The following is a 15,436-nucleotide window of genomic DNA, read 5'->3' as shown; positions in this document are numbered from 1 at the left end:
CCTGACTGTACAGCCAAAATATTAAATGCAATTTTTCTGCACGAAAAACAAAACAAAACAAAAAATGGAATAAAGCAGAATTTCTCAAGTTTTCACTAAAATTACCAGAGTTTCAAATAAATCAAGGATCAAACTTGTCCGTCACAGCAGAAAATATAAAATCAAACAGTTGCGGCGTGTTGAAGGGGAGGCATCAGTCAAAGCTCCATGTGTGCTCCAGGATAAGGATTGTGAACTATCATTTGGTTGAGTTGTTTGCTATGAATGTGATTTAACATCTACCTTAATTCAATGTCCACTAAACAAATTCTATTCATGTTCATCTTTAAACTGTTTTAGAAGCAAGCAAGTTAGAAAAGGTTCTTTTTATAAGTCTATACTTGCAAATGGCCCAAAAGAGAGAAACCTTGTGTTCCCTTTATTTTGACATTGAAAGACAGAATTAAAAGCTTCTATGCTGAAAAAAAGACTAAATAGGAAATAAAAAGGCACAGGAACTGACTATTAAGATCTCCTGTTAATATTGCTGAATAAAAAAGGGGCATAGAGTATGATTTATTTATGTCTGTCCTCAGTCCAGTTCCTCTGAAGGTCACCTAAGGCTCCTAAAAATGCTCAGTAGCTCCGTGCTGCATAGCTCAGTCACTCGCTGCTGAATTCAGCTTTTCTGATCATCATTAAAGCAAAACACACATTAAAGCATCATAGGGCAACATTACAGATACTCTGTGTTTCTGTTCTGATATCTTTAATCATTTCACAAGAAATAACTGAAATCCTGTTTTGTTGTTTTAGACAAAAGGGCATCTTTATGTAACGGGATCCATAACATTTTTTTCTATCAAAAGCTTAGATTATTTAGCACTAAATCTGTATTTATGGTGTTTTTTCTGTTAATATAAGGTGAGTTGTATGAGGAAAAAAATCCCTAAATTATAAACATCCCTAAATTATTTTTTAGCGCCTGAAAATGTTGTGACTTGTTAATAATCTACGTGGCACAGTTAGGGACAAAACTGTTCACCATGGCGGCCCTGACATTATAACACAGTCTATTTGTCTGAAAACGGAAAGACCTTGCTAAGCATTTCTGGCCTTACCCTCTTGCTCCAACACTTTGTTTTTTTCCCCTACCTCCTCTTTTCTGGGGCTTCTCTAACTTTCACCTATACATCTCCTCCATGTTTTTGGTTCTGTTCTACCTTCTCTTTTTAAATTTTGCTCTCGTTTTTAGCGCTGTCCTCCTCCTTACCCATCCTTATTTTGTGTTGGTATAAAGGAGTGTTATTCAGATACTCAACACTTCAGCACAGTAAATGCTGTTCAGTGAGTGCACTCAGCTCCAGCCAATGTTTCACTGTTATGCAAACTAGGATGAGAGCTGCGAGAGAGGAGCGAGAGCAAATGAACTGAGTGATTCAGGGACACAGGAACATATTGAGGACTGAAATGTCAAGGGAAAACCACATCCAGGGATCAGATTAGTTGATTTTATATATTGATGATCATGTGTAGGTTCACATCTGGATTCGATGCATAAACTTCAATAACATTCATAATGAGATGTGTTTTACAAGCTGACTTCATAAAAGCTCGCGTTCACATGGGATTATCCCACTTCTGATCATCTGCAGTATCTGCAGCATTTTGTTTTCAGAAATGGTTGGGGGTTGATGATGCTGACCTCAAGCAGCTGCCTTTTTTTCTGATTGCGTGTTCATATTGCAGTCCACAGCAACTGCAGTTTATCTGCAGTACAAAGTTTTGGACTTTCCTTCGCTCCACTTTACAAGTATTTAAATGTATCAGCTGCACTCAACTGATTCATTTTCATACAGCAGAGGCTCAGCTCTTACGTTTGTCATCACCATTAGAATAAAGGTTTTTAGCAGGGGTGGGACTCAATTAAAACAATTAATTAATCAATCAGAGCCTTTGTAAGTGATTAATCTTGATTAATCACATTTTAATCATTCAAGACAATGTATAAATGAAGTCTTTAGTCTGTCAATCAAATTGTTTACAATGTTTTCACCAGCACATCCAGCAGAAATGTTGCATTCTGTACAGATTTAAATATTGCAATTACATGATTGCAGTGCAGAACCGAACAGGATGTGACATTTGACCTCTTAAGTGTTTCTTTATGCACTTGCAGTGATTAACTATGTAATTAAGAGTTTGAGCTGTCAAATGTTGACACTGTGTTATGATTTGCTAGTTTCGTCAAAACTCTGATCCTACTGGATATGTGCAAATGACTGACAAGATTTTAGTCCAGAAAGAAAGTGAGTTTGTTTCTGAGCTGCTTTAGGACACTGTTGATTTTTGGGATAACATTTGTGCCAAAAGGCCCAACCAAGAAATAAAGTGTCACAAAAACGGAGCTGAATAAAGCAACCCAAAACACATTTCAGAAGCTAAAGTATGTATTAAAAAATACATTCCTCTAGGGGAAAAAAACTGATTTGTGAGAAAATGCTTAGATTTCAATGAAACATTTATTTTTGCCTTGTAACCATTTATATTACATTTTTGATGCATGTTTTTGGTTTTTACTTAATTCTGCATTACTCAGACTATGTAGGCTTTCATTCTGGAGGGCATGTTTTGCCTTATGATTTGCTATTTGTTTTTGTTGCACCTCAAATTTGCTTCTACTTTTGAGTTTTTTTTTGCTTTAACTTTAGAAAAAGTCTCAGTGTAAATTTCTGTATGGCAAACAGCTCGAGCCACTCATTCCAAACCTTCATTACCAATGAGAGTGAAGCCCCTTCCACTATTCTAAGGATAAATATTTCATAAACATTTCCTTACAAATTAGTTTTATTTTTTCCTTACAAATTAGTTTTATTTTTTAAAGTGATTTTTATTTATGTGATTTGCTTCTGAAATGTTCTTTTTGGTTGCTTTATCCAGTCATATTTTGCATGGGACTGTATTTTTGGTTAATTAATTTTGCACAAAAATTATTCCATATGTCAATTAAACGTTTGGACCAGATCTGCAGTTTTGCATTTGTCGTTTCACTTCCAAAAGCGCCATGACACAAAACCTAATAGTATATTTTTAAGTGGTAGTAGATCCCGCTTTTTGATCTTGGTATGTAAACTTTCGAATGCTCCACTGATTGATGTTAGACAGGCTCTGTCTCTCTTGAATTTTAAGATTAGGTTGAAGACACATTTTTATTTTTAATTAAATAAGTAAATGGAAGATGTGTTATATGCTCCTTTTGACTGTTTAACTCTTTTTTAAAACAGTTTTAACATAGTGTGCAGCTCCTTAGGTCACTTAAGGTGGTGGAGAAAATTGCTATACAAAACAGAATGAGAGTGAGGATAGTAGAGTCTGGTGTTGCCATACTGTTCTGATACTAGGGATGGGTACCTTTGACATTTGAATCGATACGGTACCAATTCCCGGTACCTACGAATTGATTCCAGTACTTAACGGTACTGATTTTCTGATACTTTCGAGTGTTTCATAATAATTTAAATAGCTTTTTAAATTAAATATATATTAAATATATATTATTTTCCCAATATATAACCATATTTGATGAATATCATGATAAATAACATACAACTGTTTGTATTTTATCATCGTACTGTTGTACAAATTGTACAAAACAACTGTTTCTAAATGACGCAAAAACAAACCCAGCTCCATGTACTCCTAATCCTCTAATGCCCTCTGGATGAGGAGACCATGTGTTATAAACTTCAGATGAAACTAAAGCAAACTTCGATACAATAGTTCATATGTTAATATTGTGGTGTTCCACAAACTAAACCCAGCTCCATGTACTCCTTTTCCTCTCCTTTCCCCTCTGGACAAACTGTGTGATGGTGGGTCCTTGTATTTTTATAAACTGCAAATTACCCTGAAGCAAACATCTTAGCTGTGAACTAAATTTACTGTGTATCTTCATTCCTTTTGCTGCTCATTTTCAAACTGTTTATTTTTCCTACTCGGACGTTGTAATTTCCGAGGAGAAAGCGAACGCACCATTAGCTGATAGCAATGTAAACAAAAGCTAAACTATCAAACTAATGTTATCTCAAACAGTTTATTTTGCTGCTGGAGCAGATTAAGACGCCTCATACTCAGATCGTTGTCGCTGGTTTCACCATCACCCAACAGCCCATCGCATTTAATGAAGTGAAGCCAAACTTTAGAGTGCGTTCGCTTTCTTCTAGTTGGAATTTCAGAGTTCTGAGCAGAAAGCGAACACACCATTAGCTGAACGGAAGCTAACATATCAAGATAACGTTATCTTAAACATTTTATTTACCTGCCGGAGCAGATTAAGATAATGATGCCTCACTTAGATCGTTGTTGCTGGTTTCATTAACACCCAGTTGCCCATCCCACTTAGTGAAGTGGACCCAAACTTCCGAAAGCTTGGGCCATGCTGCTTTGTTTGCAGCTCGCCCACAGTGACTGATTACTTTATGCTCTTGCGCTGGCGCGGCATGGGTACCGAAAAAAGGCACAGTTTCATATGACGTGAAACGATACTCAGTCGGGATATGGAATTCGGTCAGTGCCTTAAAAAGTACCAAATTCGTTACTCCTCCCTATCTGATATGAATCGATGAAAAATACCTTAATCAGAATCCTGTTGTTTATTGTAGCACACAGATTTTTACCATGTGTTGCCTATTAACGAGGACATTTCTCAGACAACAACACAAAAACATGATCTTTTTAAGAACTTCCTTCTCTTCTCTCACTGTCCTTCATCTTTTGATCTGTTTTGTCAGCATGGCCAGAGGCTAGACTGTGACTGGTTGGCTGTTCTGCTGCGCAATTTGCTCCTTGGCTCAATGAAGACCATGTGCGATGGATGCTGACTCATAGCGAAACTGATAGCTATTACAGTGTCTGTATTTTGAGGTTCTGGAATAAAGAGGCAAGTGTGAGCGAAGATGCAGATGTTTGTGTTTGTCTATAAGATGTTGCCTGTTGTTGAGGTAGAAGTCTATGGCCGTCTGCAAGCAGTTCAGCTACATAAATAGGTCACGCTGGTGAACCTGCCGACTCTTCTATTCCTCTGTGTCTGTTTCATTTTCTTTATCTCTCCCCCCTGAACTGTCAAGGTCCCACCGTCTAATTATAGGCTCACTTTGGCTCCCGCTTCATTGTCTTCCTGTCTGCTGATGCTCCTTCCATCTCGCTACAACCCTCAGTTGTTGTTGCCATGACTACCTTGCAGTGTGCTGGAATGCGTGTTGAAATGAAAGGTGATGACACGCTTAAGTAGATCATTACTGGGTTCATATCTGTGTGTGTGTGTGTGTGTGTGTGTGTGTGTGTGTGTGTGTGTGTGTGTAATAACTGGTTCCTGTAGCATAAATCAATAGTTTGTCAAGTGGTTCTGAACTGGAATGATGACTTTCACTCTGCCTCCAGTTATTAATAGATTCACACCAGATTAGAATATTAACACCAGTTGGAGCATCACCAATAGGGAAGTGAATTGATTATTTTGTCTCTCACGCTCTCGTTCTATTTTTAACCCGTTGCCTCAGGACGTCAGATTAGATAATAACATCCAAGCTAATATGGAGAGGTGCGATTGCCACTCTACAGTTTCCATTAATCGGTCTGATTCACTCACAGTACTTCTGGCCAAAATTAAAAAAAAATAAATAAATATAAATGAAAGCAGGATTTTGAACTGCGGCACTGGCAGCACAGTTATTAATTGCATATGATCAGCTCATCATAGAGATCAGATTTATGAAGGTTCACTGCAGCGCTCCGTGGATTTGTCATGTCATTTCAGAGGCCAGCTTGGGTTAAATTCAGACACACATTAAATGAGTTTCCAGCACATTCCTCATGTAGGCAGAAATGCCATATTGAGGCTCAGAGTCTAATATCGACCCATTATGATTTCTCACATTTTTACTATGCAATGAAATTATGAGTAAAGCTATTTGAAATGTGCAATGGCAATTTTGTTCCCCCGAATGGTCCAGATTCTACCAACCATTTTCAGCTCAGTTGTGGAGGTGTTTAGAACCAAAGCACTTACTAAAAACTTAGACACGCAGAAAACTTAAATAAAACCAACTAAAATGCACACAATGAGATTAAAGAGGAGTTTGCAAGGAAAATGAAGGATGCAAACTAACCCAAAAAAGGAAGAATTTGACTTAATGCAAATAGAATGTTGTGTAGGATAAAGACGAGGTGAAATTGTTTGGAAGAATGTTTGCATAAATTAAAATTATCTTCTAATTTATTTCCTGCCCTGTCTCTCTGTGCTTCCTCCTCCTCCTCCTCCTCCTCCTCCTCCTCCTCCTCCTCCTCCTCCTCCTTCTCCTCCTCCTCTCTTAGCTAAGAATAGGGATCCATACAGGTTCGGTTCTGGCAGGTGTGGTTGGGGTTAAAATGCCACGTTATTGCCTGTTTGGGAACAACGTGACTCTAGCCAGCAAGTTTGAATCAGGAAGCCATCCGAGGTGCATCAATGTCAGTCCAACAACCTATTTGTAAGTATCATTTCTATTAAGATAGAATATTTTTTTGTTTTGCTTCAACAATATATGCATTGACTCAAACGTTAATGTGTTTTTAATGTATTTAAACTTGATTTACCATTTCTACTGTTCCAAAATCCATGGAAGCCCATTTCTGCCAAACTGATAAAAAGAAAAGTTAAAACGTAGCTTTCTCATAATTATGTAATAGCTAAAACATAATATGAGAAACAAGATAATATTTTTTATCAGAGTGGCAGAAATGAGCTTCTATAATTTCCCCTTTTTGTGTATTTTATGTAATTTTGTTCATAGGTTGAATAAAAAAGTGCACAATTTTCACTCTTTCTTCTCCTCAACAGATTGTTAAAAGATGACCGCTCCTTTTCCTTCGTCCCTCGCTCACGGCAGGAGCTCCCAGAGAATTTTCCCAAGGAGATTCCAGGGACGTGTTACTTCCTGGAGGCGGGAACTTCTCACAGCCACGCCTCACTCACCAGCTCTCGCTCCGCTCCTCCAGCCTCCATGAGGAAAGTCTCCTACAGCATCGGGACCATGTTTCTAAGAGAAACAAGTCTGTAGATCCCCACATGAACCAAGCCACACCAGTACTTAACAATGGGAATTATGAATGATCTTTGAACCCAAGGAACACGTAGGAAACACAAATTTTGGGATATGCAAAAGCATTCTGTAACAACTTGGATACATGCTTTCATGGAAAAGAACAACGTGCTCTTCACTCCTCCTGATGAACTGGGAATCTTCTATAAGACTTAATGAACATCAGCTAGACTGGTCTCTTATCTTCCTTGAGGATAGATTTAATCAATTTGTAGAGAAACGTTATTATACACCTTAATGATCTGACTCCTCCTCACACACACACACACACACACACACACACACACACACACACACACACACACACACACACACACACACACACACACACACACACACACACACACACACACCGTTCCTGGTCCAGACCAAACAGTACAGCGTGGAAATGTGGACAGTGACACCGCCGTTCCACTCAATCATCCTGGACATGTGCAAATAGAACAAACATAACTTTTTAATAATGAGGTGGGTGCTGAAGAGTGAATTTGTAGGACTCGTCACTACAAATGTTTGCTGTGCATCATGTCCTCTTGTACAAGATAGACCACTAAAGAAAACCAGTATACAGCTCCCTGCCCTTAAATCATCTCATTTATTACCAGACATCCATGAGATCAGCTGCTTTTTACCTCTAAACCATCAAACTGAGGCCAGTAGAGCAAATGCAAATGAGAGGCACAAACAAGGAGATTTGTTTATCTATCTATCTATTTATTTATTTTTTAACAGACACTAATCTGAAAATACAGTCTTCTAAACCACAGCAAGTCATAGTCAACAATAAAGTCACCCATTTTAATGTTTTTTCTAGGTTCTCAAAAATAAAATCCCCTCTCAGTGCCTTAATATCCCATTAAAAAGACACTTACAGAAAGGTTTAAAGTAAAATATTTGAATTGCACAGGATGTGCTTCATTAGATTTTTTTTTCTGTTTTAATGAAAGCTATTCATGTGTCAGACATTTGATATCACATTTAAAACGATGCAGGCTACAACCAGCTGCTTTGAGCTGAATCTGGGTTCTGTTTGCTTGTTTTGATGCAATTTTTGTCCTATTAATTTTCTCTGGAAAAAAGATGAAAGTCGGACTGGTGAAACTGGTAAAACTGGTTAAAATGGTCAAGTTTTATGATGTACTGAAATTAATGCATTTGTTCTCATGCCTGCAATAATAATAATAATAAGGCTTTTGTTCTTTATCATACATGTTTTACCTAATATTTTAGATCGCGTTCAACAACACTTTACACTTTTTTGCCCGAATTTATAAAATCGTCAAAAATTAACAGTAGTAATAATCCTTACAATAAATACGTAATCTTAATCAAACTTGTGCACAGAATTAATATGGCCTCATACACTTTCTTTCTTTTATTTGATTTAGCATCAATTATAGGTTTAAACATGTAATTTAAGTGCACTTGTTTTGACTTTAAAATATTAAAAATCTCAGGCCATCCACATTTTTATGGGAGAAGATTTGTGCCAAAAGGATCAACCAAAAATTACAAATATAAAATACAGTCTCACACAAAATATACCAGAATAGAACAACCAAAAAAAAAAACACTTCAGAAGTGGGATTTTCAAATGCAAAAAAATATAAATAATACTACTACTATTACTACTACTACTACTACTACTACTACTACTACTACTAATAATAATAATAATAATGATAATAATAATCACTCTAAGTAGAAAAAGAACTAAATCAAAAAGAAATATTTACATTTCAGAATTAAATTTTTATTTTTACTCTTTAGCTATTCATATTTTATTTCTTTGATACACATTTTTGGTCCTCACTTAATTCTGCATTATTCAGACTTCAACCCTCTCAGGCTCAAAATTAGTTTTGGTGAAAAGGCCAACAACTAAGTCCTTCAGGGGTACTTCTGAGTAAAAAAATGCTCATGAAATACGTATGTGGAGTAGCCAGGTAGGTAGGTTTTAACTGTTGCAAATCTGCAACACCTGCATCCAGAGGGTTAACTGGCTCAGTGACCTAGTGGTATAAGTGTCCACACTGAGACTGAGAGATTATGGGTTCAAATTCATGGTCGGGTCATACCAAAGACGTTAAAAATGGGACCCAATGCCTCCCCACTTGACATTCTTTGTGTTTGAGGGATGAACACCAAATGGTTTCCGAGGGTGGTTGTGTTTGCAGCCCACCACTTCCCCAGGGGATGGGTCAAATACATAGAACACATTTTGCACACACCAGTGTATGCAACAACTAATGGAACTTGAACTTTTGAGGCTTTTGTTCTGTAAGGCAAACAGCTCTTTACTTCAGTTTCACCTCAATTTTGTTTCTGCTCAGTTTTCTGTATTTTTTTTTTATTTTGGCTCTTGCTTTTGAAAGAAAGTTTCAGTGGAAGTTTGTGTATGGCAAACAGCTTGAGCCACACACTCCAAACCCTCATAACCAATTAGATCAAAGCATTAACAAGCCCCTTCCACAATTCTAAATATCAAAAGGCCTAGTTTAAATGTAAAAATAAAATATGTTTTAATTTTGATATTTAGACATATACTCATGAATTAGTTATTTTTCTTTGAAGAGTGATTTTTTTTTTTTTTGCTTTAGAAATTCAAACTTTCCTTGAAATTGTATTTTAAGTAGCTTTTTGGGTGTATTTTGTGTGGAACTATATTTTTGGTTCATCATTTTGGCACAGCTCTAATCCCATACATTTAATAGTTGCTCTTTTAACTTAAACGTGAGAATGTAACCTTCTCCTTTTTTATAATTTAGAATGTCTTTTAATATTTTACATACTCAACATGAACACACCATTATTTATTATTCAGTGCAAATTATTTTAAACATAAGCTGAAGGTATAAAAACACCTTAGACTGCATTAGTGTTCCCTATAAAAACTTATTTTAAAGTCATAACTGATGCAAAAACACATCATAATTTATTCGTGTATTTATTTTTTTTTAGATCTGACTAGTTTAAAACATAGACAGATTTAAACTACTTGTATGTGCTTAAAACTTCAGCTGGTTTCTCTTTTTTGTGTCATGTTTTATCAGCTGACAAAAATACCTTATTATTGTCAGCTGCTCATACAGATGTAAATAGACATGTATGGCATCATCCATGGGTGGACAGGGAGACTTATTTCATAACATTGTGCCAAATGATGTAGCAAAACTCAAAAGAAAAAACAGAAATGTGCCAATTTGATTCAGAGACACCACCAGCACAAGGTTGATCATGGTTTGATTTTCTTTTAAATGAAAGGAGAATACCTGAGCCATCCTGGAACACAGATCATAAAAAAAATATATATTTTATGAATTAAAAAGCTGAATTGTTCATCAATAGCTGGAGATTGGAATCGGAGAGTTAACCTGACACCAGCAGAACAACATGGTTGAAGGAAATATGTCCTTTAGAAACATAAAAGTGCTGAATCTGTACAATAATGAATGATGGCCATTGCTTTTACATTAAAGCAGACTGAAGGACCTGAGGTTAACTTTAAACTAAAAGACAAAAATGAGCAAAGACCTGAATGGTTAAACTTAATTACTTTACTATGTTTATAATCAAGTCATGCTTTGAAATCATATTTATAAAAATGTATTATTAAGTAGTGTCTATAAACAGCTGTTAAATAAAGAAAATGACAATGCAGCAGTTTTTTTCTTTATTTCTTTTTAATCAATTTTTATCAATACAAATATTATTACCTTTATAATTTATTATTATTATTATTACTATTATTGTTATTATTACTACTACTAACAATGACCTAATACATTGTTGTACAGACTTCATTACTGCGGGATAAACCTGCCAAATCGCTCATTATTGCCATAGTTCATTGCTGTCAAGATGTTTTTCTCAGCAGTTTCACGGGAGAGCATAAAAAAGCTCATCAGCACTTTCTTTTGGATCAGTTTCAGAAACGAAAACAAGAGTTTTTGCAGAGGTGGAAAATGTTAGTCTAATTTGAAGAATATTTTTCCATTTGCCTCAAATACAACTGTAGAAACACAACAAAACATGGATGGACTATTTTTTGAAAATATTTTTGTGTTTCCTGGTTGTGAAGGAATAACTAACATTTCTCTATGCAAAAATGTCCAAAATGTCATATTTGCATAGCTTTTAGCTGGAAAATGCTAACTCTAGGCTGCAGTAAAATACTGCTCGTGTACTAATTCAAAACTAGGTGCCAATGGTGTAACTTTAAGCAGAGCTTGTCTGAAATTTGAATTAACTTAAAGAACACTCCCAGCTCCAAATCCAAGTTGGTACCTTTGTGCAATGAACTTGTTATGGAGAGTGTGATGTTTTTAACATGAGTGATCATCAGAAAGCTAAGTTCCATTTTAAACAGAACCAGAACCTGCAGTAGTCATGTGGGACCCATAGTGTTATCTAATGGTTACAAGATAGAAAATCTGAGTTTTTGTGCTACAAACATCTTTCTGCCTGCATTGCTTCATTTTCACATGTCAAACATGTCACTGCGTTGGCAGTAATAATAAACTGTCTTCACAGATGTACGAAAAATCTCCTGAGAGACATCACAGGAAGAGCTCTGCTGTTTAAAACCTCACGTCGCTGCGACTTTCACATGTTAATGCGGTCTGTCCCTCTGGTGATAATGCATATATGCATTATTGTGTTCGTGACAAAGCTGTTGTAGCATAAATGTAGTGCAGGTGTTGTTCACGCTCAGCTTCAGCAGCGCTTTGAGGCTAAATAAAGGATGTTATGCCAGCATCACACCCACACAACTTGTGTCCAGTGCTCAGATCTCCAAGTCTGCATTTCTTGTATAACAGTTGAAATCTGAAGAGCTTTGATGTTGTGTTGCAGGTTCTGGTTCTTTACAAAAGCTATGGACCATTACACGTCAGGTCACACCATTAATTACACACTTTCTGTCACACTTAAAGAAATTAATCACAGAATTTATTTAATTATGCATATTCATGATTCTTTTTATTCATGTTTTTAATACCGATGTGTTACTGATTTGTGTTAAAAGGATGTTGTTTTATGTATGTTTTTTAATCAGGAAGACATATTTTAAAAACTTGTCATCTTTTTTCCAAAGTCCCTCATAGAACAATAAGCCTAAGCTGCGCCGGTCCCTTTTTCTTTCATATTGACTCAGTTCTTAAAGCAGCTATTCGTGTACCTCCTAGGTCATCAACTTAAAAAAGGTAAAATTCACAATATTCAACATTGATCCTCAGTCTGTATGATGTCACTCATCTGAAAATAGTAGCTTTTACTTTTTTCTTTCTTGTGACACAGGAAAAAAAAATTCTTATTTTGTAACAACCTTGGACATGAACCCAGTTTCACCCTGTGGTTGGGATCAGACGTTTGTTGTATTTTAAGGGTGCTTGAAGATAACTGTTGGTTTCTGACTGGTGTTTAGGGCACATCTTCTGTCTTATATGATGTAAATAAAAAACACCGAGTATCTTTAATAAAAAATAAAGTCTTCGTCTCTCATTGCAAATGCATGCACAAACGTAGCTAGCCAAACCAAACCAAAGCTAGCCTTGCTGTAATGCTAAATCAAGCTGCTGTTTCTTAAAGGGGACATAAGCAAAACTCGCATTTTGTGTTGCCATGTGGGAACTGCTTCTGTAAACACTTCAAATGTTGAAAAAAAATATGTCTTTGTCTTTTCTGTCAGTGTTGGCTTTAGAAATAATGTGCCTAAAATAAGCGGTTTGAATAAGTCCCCGTTTGTGATGTCACAAATGAGAAACTGTTCATAGAACCAGCTCTCAACTCTCTAGGCTGGAGGAGCTGTGGCTCTACTTTGAGCCAATCAGAGTTTTTCAGGTTAAGCAGGGACAGGTGGGCATGGCCAGATCGTTTTCTTAAAGCGACCGAGCCCGGAAACGGCTCATTTTGGAAGGTACTGAAAATGTCAAGAATAAACTGCTGAAATCGCTTCATGTGAGGGGGATTCAATGCAAAGAACTTTTGTTTTGTACCAACCATATGAACATAATAACTTTTTTAAAAGTCATTATAGGTATTATCGAATTTTCCTTACAGCTAACAATGTTTAGCAATTTGAAAATTGCAAAAGTAAAAGTTCTTTTCTCCTTCGTGTGTAAAATTGATAGTGAGATTAGTTCCTTGAATCACCACAAAGAGGGCTGGAGGCTGTGCTTGTTCTCATAAATGCCTAACTTATCTAAAATAAATAAGTAAAAATGTGAAACTAAACCGTCCCATATTAATATCACAACCATTTCCAGCTTGAGGTAAGGGCCGTGTGTTTCTTCCTCTGATATAAATCCCTCAACAGAATAAATACCAGCGATTACAGACAACCAGCTAGGCTCTTGACTTTGTTGGCGTGTGAAATCTTGTACATTTATCACGTACAACACATTAATAACATGAGGCACAGACAGGAAATATTCTACATAGATTAAACTTTAAAAGTCATCGAATTAAAGGAAAATCTGTTATTTCTTTTTTAAGAAAACTGTCATAATTTTTTTTGCCATGTGATTTAACTGTTGAGACAGGAAGTCATTGATATTTGTGTAAACACAGAGGCAGTAACCTTAGTGGCTGCTCAAGGATGCTTTTAAACAGTGCCTCTTCATGCAGGATAGAAGGAAAAGTGGTTGCCATGTAAACTACAGCAATATACTTTTTTTCCTCCTGCTAAATTAGTTAATTTGGGTGTGCTTTTTAACAAATAAGTCGACAATTTCTTTAACAACATTTCTCCATGCACTGATTTATCACTTCCTTCCATCTTTCTTTCATTCAGTTCCTCTCTGTCTGTCCTCCATGTTTCTGTCCTCTTATCGCGTACCTGCAGACACTCTTTGTTTATGCACATTTGCAACGTTACACTCGCTGGCTGTGGGGTGTTAAAATGCTTTGCATGTTAACTGAGCTGCCAGGCGAGTATGGGCTCAGATATATCATCAGAAAGGCAAGAAAAAAGACAAATGGCGTGCACACAGGATTTACATGAGAGCATGCACTTTGCAAGCTGCCTTTCCAGTGAAAACATTTATGTATCATTTTGGATAATATCTATAGTGTCTTTCATGCACTGATGAGTAATAGTTGTAAAAACATACTTGAATCTGCACAGAAGAGCAAAAATTAAAGTACAAATGAACACAAACTGAAATTCATAATCAGATTTTTTCAACATTTACGCACGCACGCACGCACACACGCACACACACACACACACACACACACACACACACACACACACACATACACACACACACACACACACACACACACACACACACACACACACACACACACAGAAGGCTTATACTGTGCATCTGAATGAACGCTTTGAGAATGTATTTTCTATTGAGGACATCTGAAACATGATTTTTTAAAATGTAACTTTTTGATGAAACGGAGACAGAAGTGACTAACATACAACTGGTGACAGCTACACAGGGTTTTATAAGCTAGGTTTTCCTTTGCAGCTCTAATTTAAATCCCTAAAAAAAACGTACAAATCATCTCGATCCAGCATCTCACTGGGCTGATGCTATTATTAAGAATCAGAGGACTTCTGATTCTGGTTTTGAGGGCAGATGTAATTTCTGATCCTATTACATCTGTGACATGATACTAATTTTAGCTGATTGTGATTTATCTCAGGGAACACCAGAATACAATTTAACTTTTAATTTCCACTAAGTGAAAAATTGTGTCCAGATCCCAGTCTCACTTTGGTTTGTGTCACTCTGCTGCCACTTGAGTACTATAATGTGTAATTTTTACTATTAATCACTGGAAATATCCATGCAATTGTTGTTGTTGTTGTTGTTGTTGTTGTTGTTGTTGTCATGATTTTAATGATGCCCAGTTGTTGAAAATTATTGACGGCTTTGTAACATATGACCATAAAAATCGGGCTTATGTCTCTGGGCGATGCCATATTAGACGTGATGATTCCTTCTACAGGAGCCCATGAGGACAAAACGTATTTACAAGTGGTTACAAAATGTTTTGTCATTCATAAATGTTGTTTCAAATATTTACCTCTTCATAGTTGCCAGTGATGAAAAGGAGTGATGTCTGAACAATCTGACAAAGTACTCGATTGAAAATTGTGCCCCCAGGAAATTTTGACCCTAATGGCCACCCGTTGGTAAGACCTTACTCTATACTGCCTGCAATGATTTAGGTAAGTACTGCCCCATATCCCCGGGAAAATACATACTGTGAGTGTCACTTTAAAAAAAACTCCCCAGCTTGCTTATTACATCTTGAAAATATAAAGTTTTTACGCAATAAAATCTTGGTATAGAAAG

General features: G+C 36.4%; 1 protein-coding gene across 1 annotated transcript in view; it reads left to right on the top strand.

Annotated features, from left to right (window-relative positions):
- Positions 1-12,460, top strand: part of gucy1a2 (guanylate cyclase 1, soluble, alpha 2) — a 92,691-nt gene extending 80,231 nt beyond the window's left edge. Inside the window, exons 8-9 of the mRNA XM_015951690.3 lie at positions 6,352-6,506; positions 6,857-12,460. Coding sequence (XP_015807176.1) covers positions 6,352-6,506; positions 6,857-7,076 — 375 coding nt within the window. The 3' untranslated portion in view covers positions 7,077-12,460. The remainder of the gene's footprint in view (positions 1-6,351; positions 6,507-6,856) is intronic.
- Positions 12,461-15,436: the final 2,976 nt, after the last annotated feature.

Source organism: Nothobranchius furzeri, chromosome 13 (assembly GCF_043380555.1).
Source record: "Nothobranchius furzeri strain GRZ-AD chromosome 13, NfurGRZ-RIMD1, whole genome shotgun sequence".
Lineage (NCBI taxonomy): Eukaryota > Metazoa > Chordata > Actinopteri > Cyprinodontiformes > Nothobranchiidae > Nothobranchius > Nothobranchius furzeri.
Note: the sequence above shows the minus strand (reverse complement) of the source record. Positions and strands in the feature narration are given on the sequence as shown.